This window comes from Gymnogyps californianus, chromosome 20, assembly GCF_018139145.2.
Source record: "Gymnogyps californianus isolate 813 chromosome 20, ASM1813914v2, whole genome shotgun sequence".
In the NCBI taxonomy this organism is placed as follows: domain Eukaryota; kingdom Metazoa; phylum Chordata; class Aves; order Accipitriformes; family Cathartidae; genus Gymnogyps; species Gymnogyps californianus.
This window is the reverse complement of record NC_059490.1, coordinates 7,690,673-7,705,868: the sequence shown is the minus strand read 5'-3', so window position 1 is coordinate 7,705,868 and position 15,196 is coordinate 7,690,673. Positions and strand designations below refer to the sequence as shown.

At 42.1% G+C, this 15,196-nt stretch overlaps 2 protein-coding genes across 2 annotated transcripts in view; one reads left to right on the top strand and one right to left on the bottom strand.

Annotated features, from left to right (window-relative positions):
* EFCAB5 (EF-hand calcium binding domain 5) overlaps positions 1 to 6,655 on the bottom strand; it is a 41,165-nt gene extending 34,510 nt beyond the window's left edge. Inside the window, exons 1-3 of the mRNA XM_050909205.1 lie at positions 6,604 to 6,655; positions 1,998 to 2,083; positions 1,719 to 1,891 (exon numbers count right to left, since the gene is read on the bottom strand). The gene's annotated coding sequence lies outside the window, so the exon portion shown is untranslated. The remainder of the gene's footprint in view (positions 1 to 1,718; positions 1,892 to 1,997; positions 2,084 to 6,603) is intronic.
* Positions 6,656 to 7,918: 1,263 nt separating this feature from the next.
* SSH2 (slingshot protein phosphatase 2) overlaps positions 7,919 to 15,196 on the top strand; it is a 100,477-nt gene continuing 93,199 nt past the window's right edge. The window contains 1 exon segment of the mRNA XM_050908707.1: positions 7,919 to 7,996. Within this exon segment, the coding sequence (XP_050764664.1) occupies positions 7,934 to 7,996 (63 nt within the window). The 5' untranslated portion in view covers positions 7,919 to 7,933.

The following is a 15,196-nucleotide window of genomic DNA, read 5'->3' as shown; positions in this document are numbered from 1 at the left end:
AATTACTAATATGTTGACCTTCTGGTTCATAACCATTGTCTGAGTCCAAGTACTGCTTGGATAGGTAGGATGCTTCACAGCACTAAATTTCTATGTCTGTTTTCTCGATGGGCTTTTAGGCATCTTCTGGTAATTTGTTTTCAAAGATGACTACCTGCTGGGGAGTGAGATGGATTTATGGATCAAGCTGCCTGCCTGACCCACACAGAGAGTTTTGCCACTGAAGGACATGAGCTGTAAAGGAGTCCAGATTTATAATGGTAGAAAGGGAAACGCTGTCAACCCTGTCAAATTGTTCCTTGCTTAGGTGAGTTTCTTTCAATAAGCTGTAAAACCAGACTCTTTCTGGTTCAAAGCAGGGTGTTAACCAAATGTTCTGGTCACATTCCAAATCAGCTGGTTTTGTTGTGCCAAAATAAACCGTTCTTGCAGTTTCAAATACTTACGTTACTTTTTAACATCCTTTATGAAACCGCGCTGCAGTTTCTGTGCAATGTTGAAGTGACAACTGCACTCTGCTTTATGAGGTGGCCGATTCTGAATGATGATGAATATATTTTCTACACTGCTCTCAACCATTTGTTAGGATGATTTTGAGGATTAGTAAATGTTTATGAAGTATCTCTATGTCTCCGAACAAAACAAAACAAAACAAAAAACAACTAAGTGCGACTGTTCTACCTCAATTCCATGGCATTCGCGTAACTCCAAGAATGGAAGCAGAGCATAGAGAACTATGCCCACTGCGTTAATGCAGGACAGATAAAGAAGACTAAGAGGGTGTGGAAGAACATACAAACAGCACATAACTGTTAAAATAAACAACAAAGGAGTGCTAGAATCAGGCCCTGAAACTTGGAATTTTTCAAGGATTACAGGGACACACCTCCAGTTTGTATAAGACACCACTGGCTCATAAACTTCAGTGCTGATTTACATTAGTTGAGAATTTGGCACATAATGTATAGAGCTCTCATGGCCTATGACATTCCCAAGTGGAGGCTTGATTGTCCAACTAATAGTAAGCATGGTGCACAAAGACAAGCTTTAGAAACACCCAGGAAATTTGAAATGTGATATAAAGTTTCCTGTAAGCCTTTGTTCAAGCTGAAGGCAAGATAAGCTTTTCATTATTTAGTAGGATGCCACTTCCCTGGCTCCTTTTCTGTGAGAGAAATATTCTTGCTGGAATCCCTGCAGGTACAAAAAGATTATCTCTCCATTTTCCATACAAAACCCAAATCTGCTCATAAATAAGATTTTTATGGTTTCACTGTTATTCTTTTAGGGGATTTTGATGGGTGGGATAGGGCCAGGAAAGACTAAAGTTTGTCTAGGTAAATATTTTGGAGATGTTTGAGTTAGTTACAAAAGTCTTTTCAAAAACAGAGTCCAATCTCTTTGATGCTCTATTGCTCAGAAATAGTTCTGCCTTTCCCTAATGTACTTCATAGAGCATGTTTATCTCACTAATCACAAAGAGCCCAATACCCTTTTCATACATGATCTTCTTTTCAATACAATTAAAATTTAAAAAGGCTTTCTCTTTTGCTTTCTGAAGCTTTGAAGAACTGTTTTTCTTACCTTCGGAGCCGGTATCAAAATAGATATTATTCCTCCTGCTTTCAAAGTGGCTTTGCAAATGAACAGGAATTTAATATATGCCCATCTGTTCTCAACCATTAAAAATCTTAAAGTGAATTAGGGATTTCTCAGACCTGCTGTGGAGCCGGGCTGTGAGTTTTACTCCTCTGTGTGTTTGCAGTTGCTAAGCAATAATCCCAAAGGTTGCTATGTCTCTTCCACAACTCAGAATTGCTGTAGGTTGTCTTTTGGCTTTGGCAGCCCAACAGACTCTTCTGTACTGAACTTAGATCATTGCATCACATGACTGAAAAGACAGTAAAATAAAAAAGACTATGAATAGCAACAGACAACATTAAGGGCACAAATAGTCAGAGAGAGAATCCACAGGTGCCCAGTGACAGGAGGTTTACCTTCAGATTCAAGGTTCACAAAGTCCAGAACTGCCACAAGTCCATTACAAGCTGAACTGAGGACTGCATTAACCAGATGTGAGAATCTGAGGGATAAAAAGAAATTAATTACGAACTCAATTTAAACATCTACAGGCTCTCTTTTTTGTAAAGAACTGTGTCGCTTTGAAGCAGCCTTGCAGGAAAAGCACGTACAGCACTAATAAAGAGAGAGTTTATAGGGCGATTTTGTTAGACTGCCTTTAAACCTGAATCTAAAGGAATCTGATGAATCACCTTTAATAATTTCTCCTATATTCTTGAAGAATAATATGCAACACAGGGAAAAGAGAAGGGAAAAGACAAAAACATCTACGACAGCCATTCTGCACTCATTTATACAAATGGAAATCAGGTCCCTGGTCAGTGATTTCCTTGGTGTTATGCAGGACTTCCAACTGAGAAATTTATGGCAATTTCTGCCAGGAAACAAGGTTTATCTAATGCTGTTTCATTCTTTGTATTTTGCACTGGAAGAGGCATGATCTTTGGATTGTCTGCCTGCAGGAAAACTGATCTGTGACTTTATCTACAGTATTTGTCACTGGAACAGCTGCACAGTACCCTACCCTCCAGCAGAGTATTAGTCTCCATTTTATGGGACAGCTGAGCTTGTTACAAAACTTGAAATAGAGGAGGTTTAATATAAATAACAGAGTTTTTCCAAAATCTGATACAGTTACTGTCAGAGTCACATGTGTTCTCTAGTTTGGGAACTCTGGAGTTTTAATTGGGTATTCAAATATTTCATTCTCTGTCATCTTCATCAAGTCACTTGTTATTTATTACAGCACCCACAAACCAAGGTAAAGTATAATTAATTTGTAAAACTCTGGAATTGGAAATAGCTCTAAGTGACGTGCACCCAGAGTCCCAACATAAACCCAGTACAACATTTACGCTGCCCTTAAAAAAAAGCTTTAGTTTTGTTCCTAAGACCTGCCATAGAAGTTAGAAAGTGTGCATGCTGTGTACAGGTTTTTTACAAGGAGGAAATTTGCTCAGAAATTACAATAACAATAGTACTTTAGTGGACAGTCAAAAGTCTCAATTTTAATTTTATTTTTATACTGTCTTTTCTGGAAAGTAGGCCACTACAGAAATTCCTGGTGTTTGTACCCACCAACATTTATTTTCCTCTATGTACTCCCGTACATACTTCAGAAAAATTTGTATGGTTGTAACTTCTATAGGTACCTTTGGCCATCTGTGCTAAGTGTCTCCCTGAAAAAATGTTTCTGTAGACACTACAATACTGACTTGATTTTAGAATTCAGTATTTGCTTGCAGAGAGGAAACGTAGCACAAAAAAGCCCACAAAACACATATAAGCCAACTTTCATGTGAAAAATACACTGTAATAAATTATCATTTCTTTGCTATTTATTTGAAAAAATATGTGTCAGAAAGAAATATGCTCATTGCAGTGTATTTCCAAGATCTGTTGAAGTATAGCATCAATTATGTCAATAAAATGAAGCAGAAAATTAGTGCACAGGAATAATTTAAAACGAGGCTTTAAACTGGATTGAGCACTTTTTTCCTCAAAGCAGTTTGCACATGATTAACTCCTGTTATCTCTTCTCCCAGGTGGACTTGATTTTTCCCCTTTGCAATTCAGAATTCTATTGCTATTATGATTAACTTTTACTCACAAAACTTTTTTCCCGTATGAAACTTAAATTCAAAAAAAGTCTCCCTTTTCTTAAAGTGATTTTTTAATCCCCAAACAAGAGCACACAAATAGAACTTGGAAGGAGGGATCAAAATGGCTCTATTTTTATTTTTCTGGAAGTGGAATCCCGTGGGTTAAGCAAACCTTTAATCGCACCCTATTTAACTTGGCTGTTATCCCTTAATGTTTTTGCTAAGCAAAGTGTATCCTTTTATTATGCCATCAAATACTTGCACTGTTGACAAAATAATGGGCTGAATATGTCATCACAGATGTTTTGCTGGAATTGCCTCTTCTATCTTTTTTTGTTTTTCTGTATAAGATACATTTTGGGAGCACTCTGTTGCCTTTCACAGCTGATGCCAAGATTATGCAATAAAAGCCCTGACATATAGTAATAATAAGTTGTGTTAGCCAGAGAAACGTTTGCAGTGTGTTAAAGAAAATAGTCAGTTTTGGAAATGCGTACAAAACCAGCTCATGTATAGCTTCACATCCTTTAAATGATATATTGGGCTGAAGCTGCAGGTGCTGACCACAGTGCTTTCAGCGCAGGAAAGAATCAGGCCACAGGCTTCCAGTCTCTTTCTTGTACCAATGATGATGCTGTGACCACAGGCTGCCCTCTAATTGCTCTTTTCAATCAGAATACATCTGCCTTATAGCTTCCTCCTCCACATTTAAATTCTGATGCTAAAAAACATCACACATGCAAATTATACCTTTCTAACGGCTCGGAGAACCATTACAATCTGTGAGTATTGTAGTTAATAACTGATACGTTGGACCTTTAGCTAACTGTAGATAGCAACTCCATTATTTACTTGTAAATGTTTTTTAAAAGTGTTTGCTATTCAAATACCTGGAAGAGCTACAGGATATATGAAAATTACACAAAAGTCTATTTTGGAAGCTGGTTTAAATAGTCATTTCTTGATAGCAATCCTTGCATGACTGTTGGTCATAATCCAGAATGAAACACCAGTCCCAGGTGAGGGAACTGCTAGAATATTCTGGGGACTTGTTGTCTTCCACCTATCCTCTGTATCAATGCAGACGTACCTGAACAGAAGCTACATGCCTTGAAGCAGCCCTATCTTTGCAGGAATCCATTTGCGTGAAACAAAACAACCACCTAGAAATTATACTTTAGAGAAAGGTGAATAGCATTAAGATTCCTGTTATGTGCCAGAGAAGAAAAAACTTTCCCATCCTCAAATGTGACTCCTGCCTCCACTGAAAATCATGGAAAAAAGTTTACAGCAGCATGGCCTCCCATCTGGCTACCACCTCAACACGATGGTTGGTAACTGTCCTGGTTTCGGCTAGGACAGAGTTAATTTTCTTCCTAGTAGCTGGTATAGTGCTGTGTTTTGGATTTAGTAGGAAAAGAATGTTGATAACACACCGATGTTTTTAGTTGTTGCTAAGTAGTGTTTATACTAAGTCAAGGATTTTTCAGCTTCTCGTGCCCAGGCAGCAAGAAGGCTGGAGGGGCACAAGAAGCTGGGAGGGGACACCACCAGGACAGCTGACCCAAATTGGCCAAAGAGCTATTCCATACCATATGACATCATGCCCAGTATATAAACTGGGGGGAGTTAACTGGGAGGGGGGATCGCGGCTCGGGAACTAACTGGGCATCGGTCAACGAGTGGTGAGCAATTGCATTGTGCACCACTTACTTTGTATAGTTTAATTCTTTTAGTATTGCTATTGTCATATTATTATTATTATCATTATCATTGTTTTTCATTCCTTTCTGTCCTATTAAACTGTCTTTATCTCAACTCACGAGTTTTTTTCCTGATTCTCTCCCCATCCCAGGGGTGGGGGGGGCAGTGAGCAAGCGGCTGCGTGGTGCTTAGCTGCCGGCTGGGGTTAAACCACGACAGTAACCACCAAGAATCTCTCTTTCTGCTAAGCTTCACGATGCTTTGTTAGCCAAGCACTTGAGTCCGTGCTCCTTATGTTCCCCAAACCTTCTCCAAGGGACTACTGAGTGATGCAGGATCATTTTTACCTGAAAGAAAAAAATGCTTTGCCAGGAGACAAAGCACTTTTTCAGTTTCACAGAAAATGAGACAGAAAAATGTAGTTAGGAGAACAAACACCATATTTGAGTAAAATATAACAAAAAGCATCTACAATGAATATAGCAGCAAACCTAAATAATCTTTAGAATTATTGAAAACAAAAAGGTTCTGATGTGCTCCATTATATTGTTGATCCATGACATTTTCAGTTAACATTTCACTTCTGTTCTTTCCTGAACTGGGTACGAACTAAATAAAAAGGTGACTAATATGGTCTGAAAAATACACTTTATGCAGTTTAGTTACATAGCTTGAACAAGCAGCAAATATTGATAGGAAAGAAGTTCTGTTGAAACTACAGATAGAGCTTTTTTCGGTAGCCACACCTAACAGCCTTACTGGTCTGGCTATGTCATTTGAAAGTGTGAAGAAATTGGTACGTGCAACTCACAAGCACAGCAGTCCTTTTTCTCCCCAAACTTGCAGCTTGCTTTATCTATAACGGCAAAAGGATGTCTGTATTTGGAATTATCTTTGCCAATCTATGCCTACTGTGGAGATAACAGCAAAACCACATGAGTATTGCAGATTTGCCCACAGAGCAGATAAGGCATTTAATAAATAAATGGGAGGGAGGGACCAGAGAAGAGGCTGCTCAGAAAAAAGATATTGTTTTATTGGGAAGCTGTAGAATATTCAAGACCTGGGGGATACTAATTTAAAAGGGGTCTGGAAAGCATTTTCTTGACCTCTGTGCCATAAATCAGAGTGCGCTGCTAGCACGCTTTCCATAAATATTGTGTTTCAAAATAACAACATGATGGCTGTAAAAGGCAGGACGTGACTCTTTGTTTACCTGTGGGTTTTGCTCATTCTCCCCATGTGCTCGGGTCCCACCGGGGGCTCTTTCGGAGTCTTTCATGTTCAAGATCCTGGCTTGCTGTGCAGTGCGCTCTGTAAGCTTGACTTTAGTCCAGTTTAGGGAGCCTGTCCTTCACCCTCCCTTGTCCACTAGGAGGCAAAACGCCTCATTAGCGAGCCTGACTTCTTCATTGCAGGGAAGCCCAGCTCCCAGAGCCTCCCTGCTCATTATTTTGACTGCAGGGCACTGGGGAATAACCTAAAGAGCTACCATGTGGCTTCTCTGGTGCTTAGATTTACAGGGGCAAAAGAGACCCCGTACAGTCCTGTCAGCCTCAGGGGCAGCTGAAAGCAATATGGACCAAGTGCTTAAAAGGAATCAATGGGTTAATACACACTCTTGACAAAGAAGAGTTTGCTCTGTTTAATATTTAGACTGGCTTCTGTTTATCATATGTGGTGTTGTCATTAGATGCCCAAGACATTTCTCGATCCCAGTTACCTCCTTGCCAACATTCCCACGAATTTGGTAGCGCCAGGCTGAAACTGCAAAACAAATGAAGCTTAACAGTATAGGGCCCTTTGTCTCAGAACCCAAACTGTCAAGCAGTATTGCATTCTGGGGATGTCTGAACGCTTTAAATGTCATGGATGCTTATTAGACTAGTTTTTTGGTGTTTGGGCTTGTGCCTTGATGTATAAATAGGTGTTATATGCTGTTTTCATTACAGAAAGAGTTCCTATTGCTCTCTAATCCAAGGAAAAGCTACAGTATGTGAGCATTAAGGCCAACTTTCACCGAGTACGATGCCATACACATTGTTACGGCTCCCAGCAGGATGGGATTCCAAAAAGCCGTCACTTTTTCATACCAGAGCGCCCTGCCAGGAGGCACGTTCAGGGTGGCCGCAGCCAAGCTGGCACACGTTACTCAAACTCATCTCTGGGGCTGAGAGGCCGGAGAGGGAATGACGAGACCCCTCACACGCCAGTCCCACGAGCCGTGCGTGGGCGCTGCCAGCCGGGCTCGCAAGGGGCCGGGCTGCAGGGCGGGAGCCCGCCGGCGCGGCAGGGGTTAACCCGCCGGCGCGGCCCGGGGGCGGTGCCGCGCTGACAGGTGGCGCATGCGCCCTGGCGCCTTATTGTGCCCGGCCGGCCCAGCCCCAGCGCGCCTCAGTCGGCGAGAGGCCGTTGGCGCGCGTGGAGCTGCTGCCCCCTGCGGCCGGCGCCGCGCCACCTCCGCTCCCCTCCCCGCCCTCCCGCCGCCGGCACTCGCCATGGAGTAAGGCCCCCGCCGGCCCGACGCGGGGCCCCGCCGCGCCTCGATGGCTCTGGTCACCGTGCAGCGCTCGCCTACCCCCAGCGCCACCTCCAGCCCCTGCGCCTCGGTGAGTCCGCCCGCGAGCCGCCCGCCCGGCGCTGAGGGGAGCGCGGCGGTTGGTGGCCGTTAGGGTCCGGCGCGCGGCGGTGCGCATGCGCGCGCCAGACCGCTCGCGCTTCACCCCCCCCCCCCACCCCCCCCCTTTCCGCCCTCCTTCCCGCCGGTCGCCGGGCCCTGACAGCTCCGTGTGGGCAGCGGCGGGCGGGCCGGGGGCGCTGAGGCGGGCGGGCGGCCGCCGCCGCCCTCGGTGCATGGAAGAGGGGTCAGACACCCCTGCGGGGCCCTCGCGTCGCGCTTGCGTCGCTGTGGCCTGGTGACAAGCGAGGGGAGAGGCGGGGGTCCCGGGTGCCCCTCAGCAGGCCCGGGCTGGGGTGAGGGAGGCGGTGGGGCTCCGCGCTCCCAGCCCTCAGGCTGGGGAAGGACTCTCGGGCACAGCAGCCCGGGTGGTTTCCGCAGGGTCCTGGTCAGAGCCCGCCCCGAGCCTCAGCCCCTGTGTAAAGGTGCTGCTGCCCCATCTGCAGCGCGGAACTGTCTAAATAAAGCAGCCTGGTTTAATTTTGTTTTCATTGTATGCGGTGGGAGAGAGGCGGGAAGCGTGTGTGGAAGCAAACTGACATTGTTCGGACTACGGCTGTTTTAAGATGATTTAATCTGACAGTACCCTCTGGGTATCTCCGGTACGTGGCCCTTTCTTTGCGAAGAGCTAAGATTTTTTTTTTTTCTTCTTCATTTTTTTGAGTGTTATGTATAATCTTCGAGAGGCTGTGTCAAGCCCAAGATAGATACAGAAAGGCCAGATTTCAAACCTCTGGGTCAGATGTGCAGAATGAGCAGATGTTCTCATCGCTGCCCTGAATCAGGAAGTGAGGCAGGCGGCTATAAAGACTTCTTGCTTTCCATGCTCTTTAAACTTGGGACGGGCTGTTGTTTTAGTACTTCTATATTGTAACATCTTGCATGTTAACCCCTTAAACTGCTACCTACCGATTATGTGGCTTGTTTCTAATATAACTAAGGATGAGAATGAAAACAGTGAGCTTGCTTTCACTCTGTATGCTTAGTTCTCAGCTTTTTTCCTTAAAAAAATCTCATGCATTATCACACTGGTGTTATGTCTGGTTTGCAAATGTTGAGGGGGGAGAAGAGTTGAAACCCCAGTTGCTTCTGTCATGGGGGGGGATGAAAAAGCCAACTACTCTGAAAATATTTCTTGTTGTGTTAGGTAACCTCTTCTGAAACTAGATCAGCTACTTGACAGGTCCTGCCTGCCCCGACAGCATTTTAGCTGTCAGAACACTTTTTTTTTTTTCTTCTCCCCCTCTTTCATTCCTGTGTCTTTCTTAAGGTATGTTTATTTAGCAGCACAGATTAATTTTGCTTATATTTCTCTGCTATAAATATTAGTGTGCTGCATTATTTCAGAGGTTGCTTCCCCCTTTTGACTTCTTTACACTTTCCACTATTCGTTTTCCCATACATTTCTTGCATTTAAGATGTCTTGTGAGAATAAGTAGGTCTCTCTTGACATCTTCCTTCTTTCTCCCACTTGGATGCATAACTCCTTCCTGTGTTAAATATTTGATATTTATGAACAATCAGTTGTATTCTGTAAGGCTTTCCCATTTGGAACAGCCAGGCTGTTTCCTAACCAATTAAATGAAACTGAAACTGTACTGATTTTTGAACACTACTTAGCTTTTAAATATATAAACAACTTCCTCCAGAGCCTGATAAATCCAGAGAATGCAGCTTTCAGTATATTAATCTATATTCTCTTTCTTCAATCTCATAGTACGGAGGTGTATTCTGTACCAGTGGTCTTTGTAAATCCTTGGTGCCCTATGCAAAAATAAGTGTGTGACTGTGTTCCTGGCCTGGTTTTGGTTCTCATAATTACTTCTACTTTCTCAGACTTTTCTTGCAGTCTAAAGTGGAAATTATATTCATCATATTCTGCCCTTAACTGCTATTGTTTGAGTACTTCTGCATTTCCTGTTAAACTTCCTAACCACACTTTAGGGTTTTGACTGCCCTTTTAGCCTCTTGTTAGATAGCTGGGGTTAGTTGTTTCTCCATCCTTCTGTCAGAATTTTGTTGAGCTTGTGTGTGTTCCTCCTCTGTCACAAAGTTGTTGTTTCTTAATCAAAACTTCTGGTATCATTTCAGGTTATGATCCTTCCTAGGCTGCGAAGGGCTTTTGAACAGGGCAGTCACCTTTTTAGTTCTTAGGAAGGCTTCGGTCCTGCGAGCCTGCCACGCTTGCTGTTCTTATGGATCCTTGTTGACTTCAGCAGGAGGGCTTGATTCTTTCAGTTCTAAGTGAAATTGTTTCAACCAATCTGTTGTAAACTGATGTTAGCTTCCTTCTATATGGACTGATAACTCTATCTCCAAGTTACTTCTTTAAAAGAAAGCTTATCTTGCTAAATAATTTTTATGCTGCGTGAAACCCTGCTGTTTCTGAACAAAGATGATCTGGTAACTGCTGGAACTTTGCTCTTCCAGCTTGTGGGCAAGGAAGAAGCATGTTGGTGTGCAAGCATATGGCTATGTCTAATTCTGTTTCCAGGTCACTAAGAATTTTGAGGACAGAAATGGATTCTCTTTTAAATTGCTTGATGTCTCTTTGCTTTAGAAATAAACTTCTCAGACAAGGAGAAAGGGTGAAATTGGTGTCCTCGAACTGAATTTTTGCATTAAGTATGCCCTATAAACAGTTATAATTGGCTCTTACGGATTCAGGGGAATAGCTGATCTGAATCACTCTGAAATTGGATGGCTTTTATTTATAGGTTTTTATCTTGTTCTCATTGCCATAGAGCATCTCATGAGCATTCATTTCAGGGTAGTTCATGCAAAGTGTTGATTATACATTTACAGCCCTCTGGTCGCTTGATGACTTGTAAAATTCCCTTAATTGTCTGTCCAGACTTCTGCTATCTGTTTGTTTTGGCCTTTGGTTATGCAGCCACTTTTGAGAAATAAGACTGTAATCTTCACTTCTATACAGCAGAACAGTTGTCTTCTGACGTGCCATGTTAGCAGAAAATGGTAGACGGCAGGACTGTACTACAGGAAAATGTAAAGATACCATGAGTCGGAGAGGGGCTACTTGGTGCTGATCAAGGCCTTTGTTTGTCTTGTAACATAAAATAAGATTTCCTTCCCCCTCGTGGGTGTTTGGGGGGAGTTGAGGGGGGCAGGTGTTCTCCCTCCCATCCCTCAAAGAAGGTTGTTCTGGGAGGAGGAGGAGGAGGACTTGAGTCAAAGTGAGGGAAGGGCCCTGGAAGTATGCATCTGGGCTATAGCAGGTGGGCACAGTAGTCCCCTCATGAACAAAAGCAGTTGAAATAAAGACACCATGTTCACAAGTGCTACTCAGACGTGCAGTCAGAGCTCTGCTGGGGCGATTTCAAAAATCTAGCCTGTTGCTTTTTCTCTCCATACCCTGGATTCTTTGACCCTACTCCCCAATATCTATGCCATATTTCCTGTCTTGCAGGACAGTATCTTGTCAAGTGGTAGGGCTTTCCCATCCTTCCCTTCTAGCATCTTCATTTCAGTGGAAAAAAATGAAAACATATTTTCTTTGGGTTCTTTCTTGACAACTGTAAGATAGTGAACAGAAAGAAATCTGAATGAATTTAACTTGCTATATCCTTTGCTTTTGGGGTTTAAATTAAAAAAATAAAAAAGTTGCTCACCGTTGTTAGCCAAAATACAACATTTTAAAAGGGAGTAAGTTACTTTGCTTGGGCTGTTAGTGTGCATGTATTAAGGCAGTTGTTAATACTGTCCTTGTTTGCATATCAGTTTTAAGTTACTTTTGCTGCTTGTATCTCTAAGCAATGGACTGTCTCTCAATCTCCTGTTGGTGTTAAGCTGCAGATGTCTTACGCTGACAAACATGGAATATCTGTTGCTCACTGCGTAGCAAAGTGTGGGCACAGCAGCTGCATTGTCAGGTCTAGGGACAAGCTGCAAGAAAGAATTCTAGCTAAAGCAGAGAAGAGCTGGCAAAAGGTGCCTGCCTCAAAGTCCTTTGTGAGCCTTGTTATCTAAGGCACTGGAAGTTGTTGGGCAACTTCAGTCACCAGGCTAGCATCAAATCTGTGTCATCATGATGATGAGAGCAGTGGAAAACTGCTCTAATACTCTTTGTAGCTTTCCAAAAGACTTTTGATAATTATCTGTACTGGGAAATAATCTATTCAAACTTGCCTTTTAAAATTATTTTTATGCAAAGTTCTAAAAAAAAAAAAAAAAGAAATCTGTAATTTCTTTTAAGTGCTGTTTTTCCTTTGTCTATTACATCTCTTTCCTGAGAAGTGAAGAAGCTGGGCAGGCAATCTGGCCCTGACTGCTCTCGCAGTTCACTTGTCTTCCCTACCCTCAGGGAGACAATATGCTTTTATTGGAAGGGAGCGACTGACCCAGAAAGAGAGAATATGCTGCATATATTGTTCATAAAATGCACAGTTTAAAAAAAACACAACAGTTTAAAGCAAATGAAAACCTAAGCCATTTGACTTCCCCTCCTTAATCCCAGGGGAACAGCTTGAGCAGGAAGCAGAGTCCTGCAAATGTGTTTGGGAGTCTCTGTCATGTTTTGCTTGAGAGCTCCTTGCTGGTGGAACATACAGGAAATATTTTCCCACTTATTTATGGGGAAGCTAAATATAACATTACCCCTGGTCCTGCAATTGCTATTAAACAATGTGGTAATTGTGAGTTTACTTAATGATTTGTACTTAATTGATAAGTCCAGTCTATCTCACGCAGAACTTCTTTTTCTTTTTTCCTTTTTTTTCCTTAATTAGTTAAGATCTTGATAGCTGCTGCTTATATAGGGTTGTGGAGAGTTGATTTTTGGAGGGGACTACAATGTAGCTAGGGGAACAGAAGCTTCTTATGAAATACTTAGTAGACTTAGAAATGCCTAATATTTAAAGATGCTATCATCTGTTATTTGCTGATTTTCCTCGCCTGGTGTTTTTCAGGTATAGCCATAGCTTATTCTGAAAACTTCACTTTTCAGAGGCAGTGGATCAGAAGAACGTGCTGATTCCTGCTTAGGCAAACTTCTCACAGTGCCTTACAGATACCTCAGCTTCCTGTGTTGCCAGCTGTCACCATTTGGGAGATAAACCAAAACTGTTCTAGTGAGGTGATTTGTAACTTCCTCCCTGTCTTTCAAACTTCTATTTCTGTTGAAAGCTCTGCAAGGAAGATAGGAGGCCTCTACCTGTTGTTGGGTGTGATGCTGTATTGTTAAAAGGTGAAGGTTTCTATCCAGCTGTACGAGACCAGGCTCTTGCATTGCAGAGAATTTTTGTATGTGTAAATGCATTCACATGTGGTGAGACTCTTCTCTTCCTAAAGCACTTTGATGGTTAAGCTGGAGCTGCTTGGTGACAAAAGACCAATCCTTCTCTTGAAGATTTGTTGTCTATTGTATACACACATACTGGGCTCCTCTAGAGATCTGCATGAAATGCAAGGTCCTTTTTTAGGTTGAGAACAGCATTTGGAGCTGAGAAGGAGGATGATGACAGTTGAATTGGAACCTCACTGAGGATCATACAGAAACATGCTTAAAACTTGTAGAGTACAAGAAAGAGTCTTTATCTTTTTTCTCTTTTTTTTTTTAAGGATCTAACTGTCCTTTTGTAGGATATCTCAATGATAGCTTGATATTTTTTTTTTTTAATTTCTTCCTGAAACAGCCAACCCTTTATTTGCATTTCCCAGGTATGTTTCTAGTTTTTCTGAGCATTCATACCTTACAGCCACACTGATGATGATTAAGTTTGGTTTGTGTAGTGGAGTGGTTTAGTTTTTGCTGGCTTTTTTTTGATCTGATTTGTGAGAAGAGGAGTGTAAATTTGGACCTGGTTATGACTTGCTTTGACTATCAGGTCTAATAAGCTGCGCTATTTGTTATTGTGCTTATTGAGCTAAAGGATGTACTGAATATAAAATACCTCTTTCATATTGTGCTTTACATTAGATCACTCGGTCTAAGTTTTCTTTGTGAAGTTGGCAGCTACTTCTCCCATATCTTTTCCCCTTCTTTTTGTTTTGTTTACTGGGGCATTGCTTTACAAGTTGTCCATTTTGGAGTATTTGTGTGTTGACCAGTGAAGTCCAGCCAAAAGAAGCTATGGTAGCTGGCATAGAAGCTGAAGCCTGCTTTTCTTGGGGAAGTCAGGCTCCTTGTAGTACTTTGTCAGCGTTGACCAAAAATGGCCATTTTTAGCTTGAAGGAAATTTTGTCTTTGTACTTATTTCACCTTTTTTTTTTTTTTTTTAATTCCACTGAATGTGATGCCATTTGTGACATTTTAGATAAAACAACTCTACAGCTTAGTTGTATCTTTCTAAATATGAAGTTACATTGAAACAAACTGAGTGAAATATACACTGCAGTTGTCACCTCTTGAGTTCCAGTGGTACATAAATACTTGTGTTTTGAAAAGGAGCTTGTAATTTGAAAATGCAAATAGCCTGTGATGCTGTAATGAGTCATTATCTGACCAATATTGATTCTTGCTGTTTAAGGAATGAAAGAAGGTTGAAAAGGGCAGGGTACTGTAATATCTACAGTTATTCTGAGAGTCAATGACACATTTACTTGAGCGGAGAATGCTATTTTGAGTGGAGACTGCTGTTTGAAAAGCACTCTGCTGGAAGTATTTTAGTGTAAGACGACTGCCGTCATGCAGGGGTAATGCCTGAGGATTTCCAGTTACTGCAAAAAAATCCTGAAAGATCTATAGCTGCAACTATTCTGTCTTGGGAAATGGAAAAAAAAAAAAAAGCCTTTGGGCAGTTTAGCTCAATGTAGCTGCTCTCTGGTCACAGCCTACAGCTCAAGGTTTCATTCTTCAGTCACAACAAACCACATCCTCCCAGTACCACAGTGCAACTTCACGCCGCTGAAGCGAGAAGGCTGTTTTGCAGACTGGCTCTCAGGAACATCTGTACGCTGGAAGCTCTTGCTGTCCTTGCAAGAATGTACTGGATGGGAAGACTTCAAAAATGTTCTTGTACTTTTAGAGTTCAACTGACATGAAGCTTTTACTGTCTTCATATCTGACTCTTGCTGATGCCATTAGCAAGAAGTATGTACTAAGCTGCTGGTCTTCTGTGACTGATACTTCCTTTATATAAACTGGCCTTGCAACATGAGAGTGATAGGCTTGTC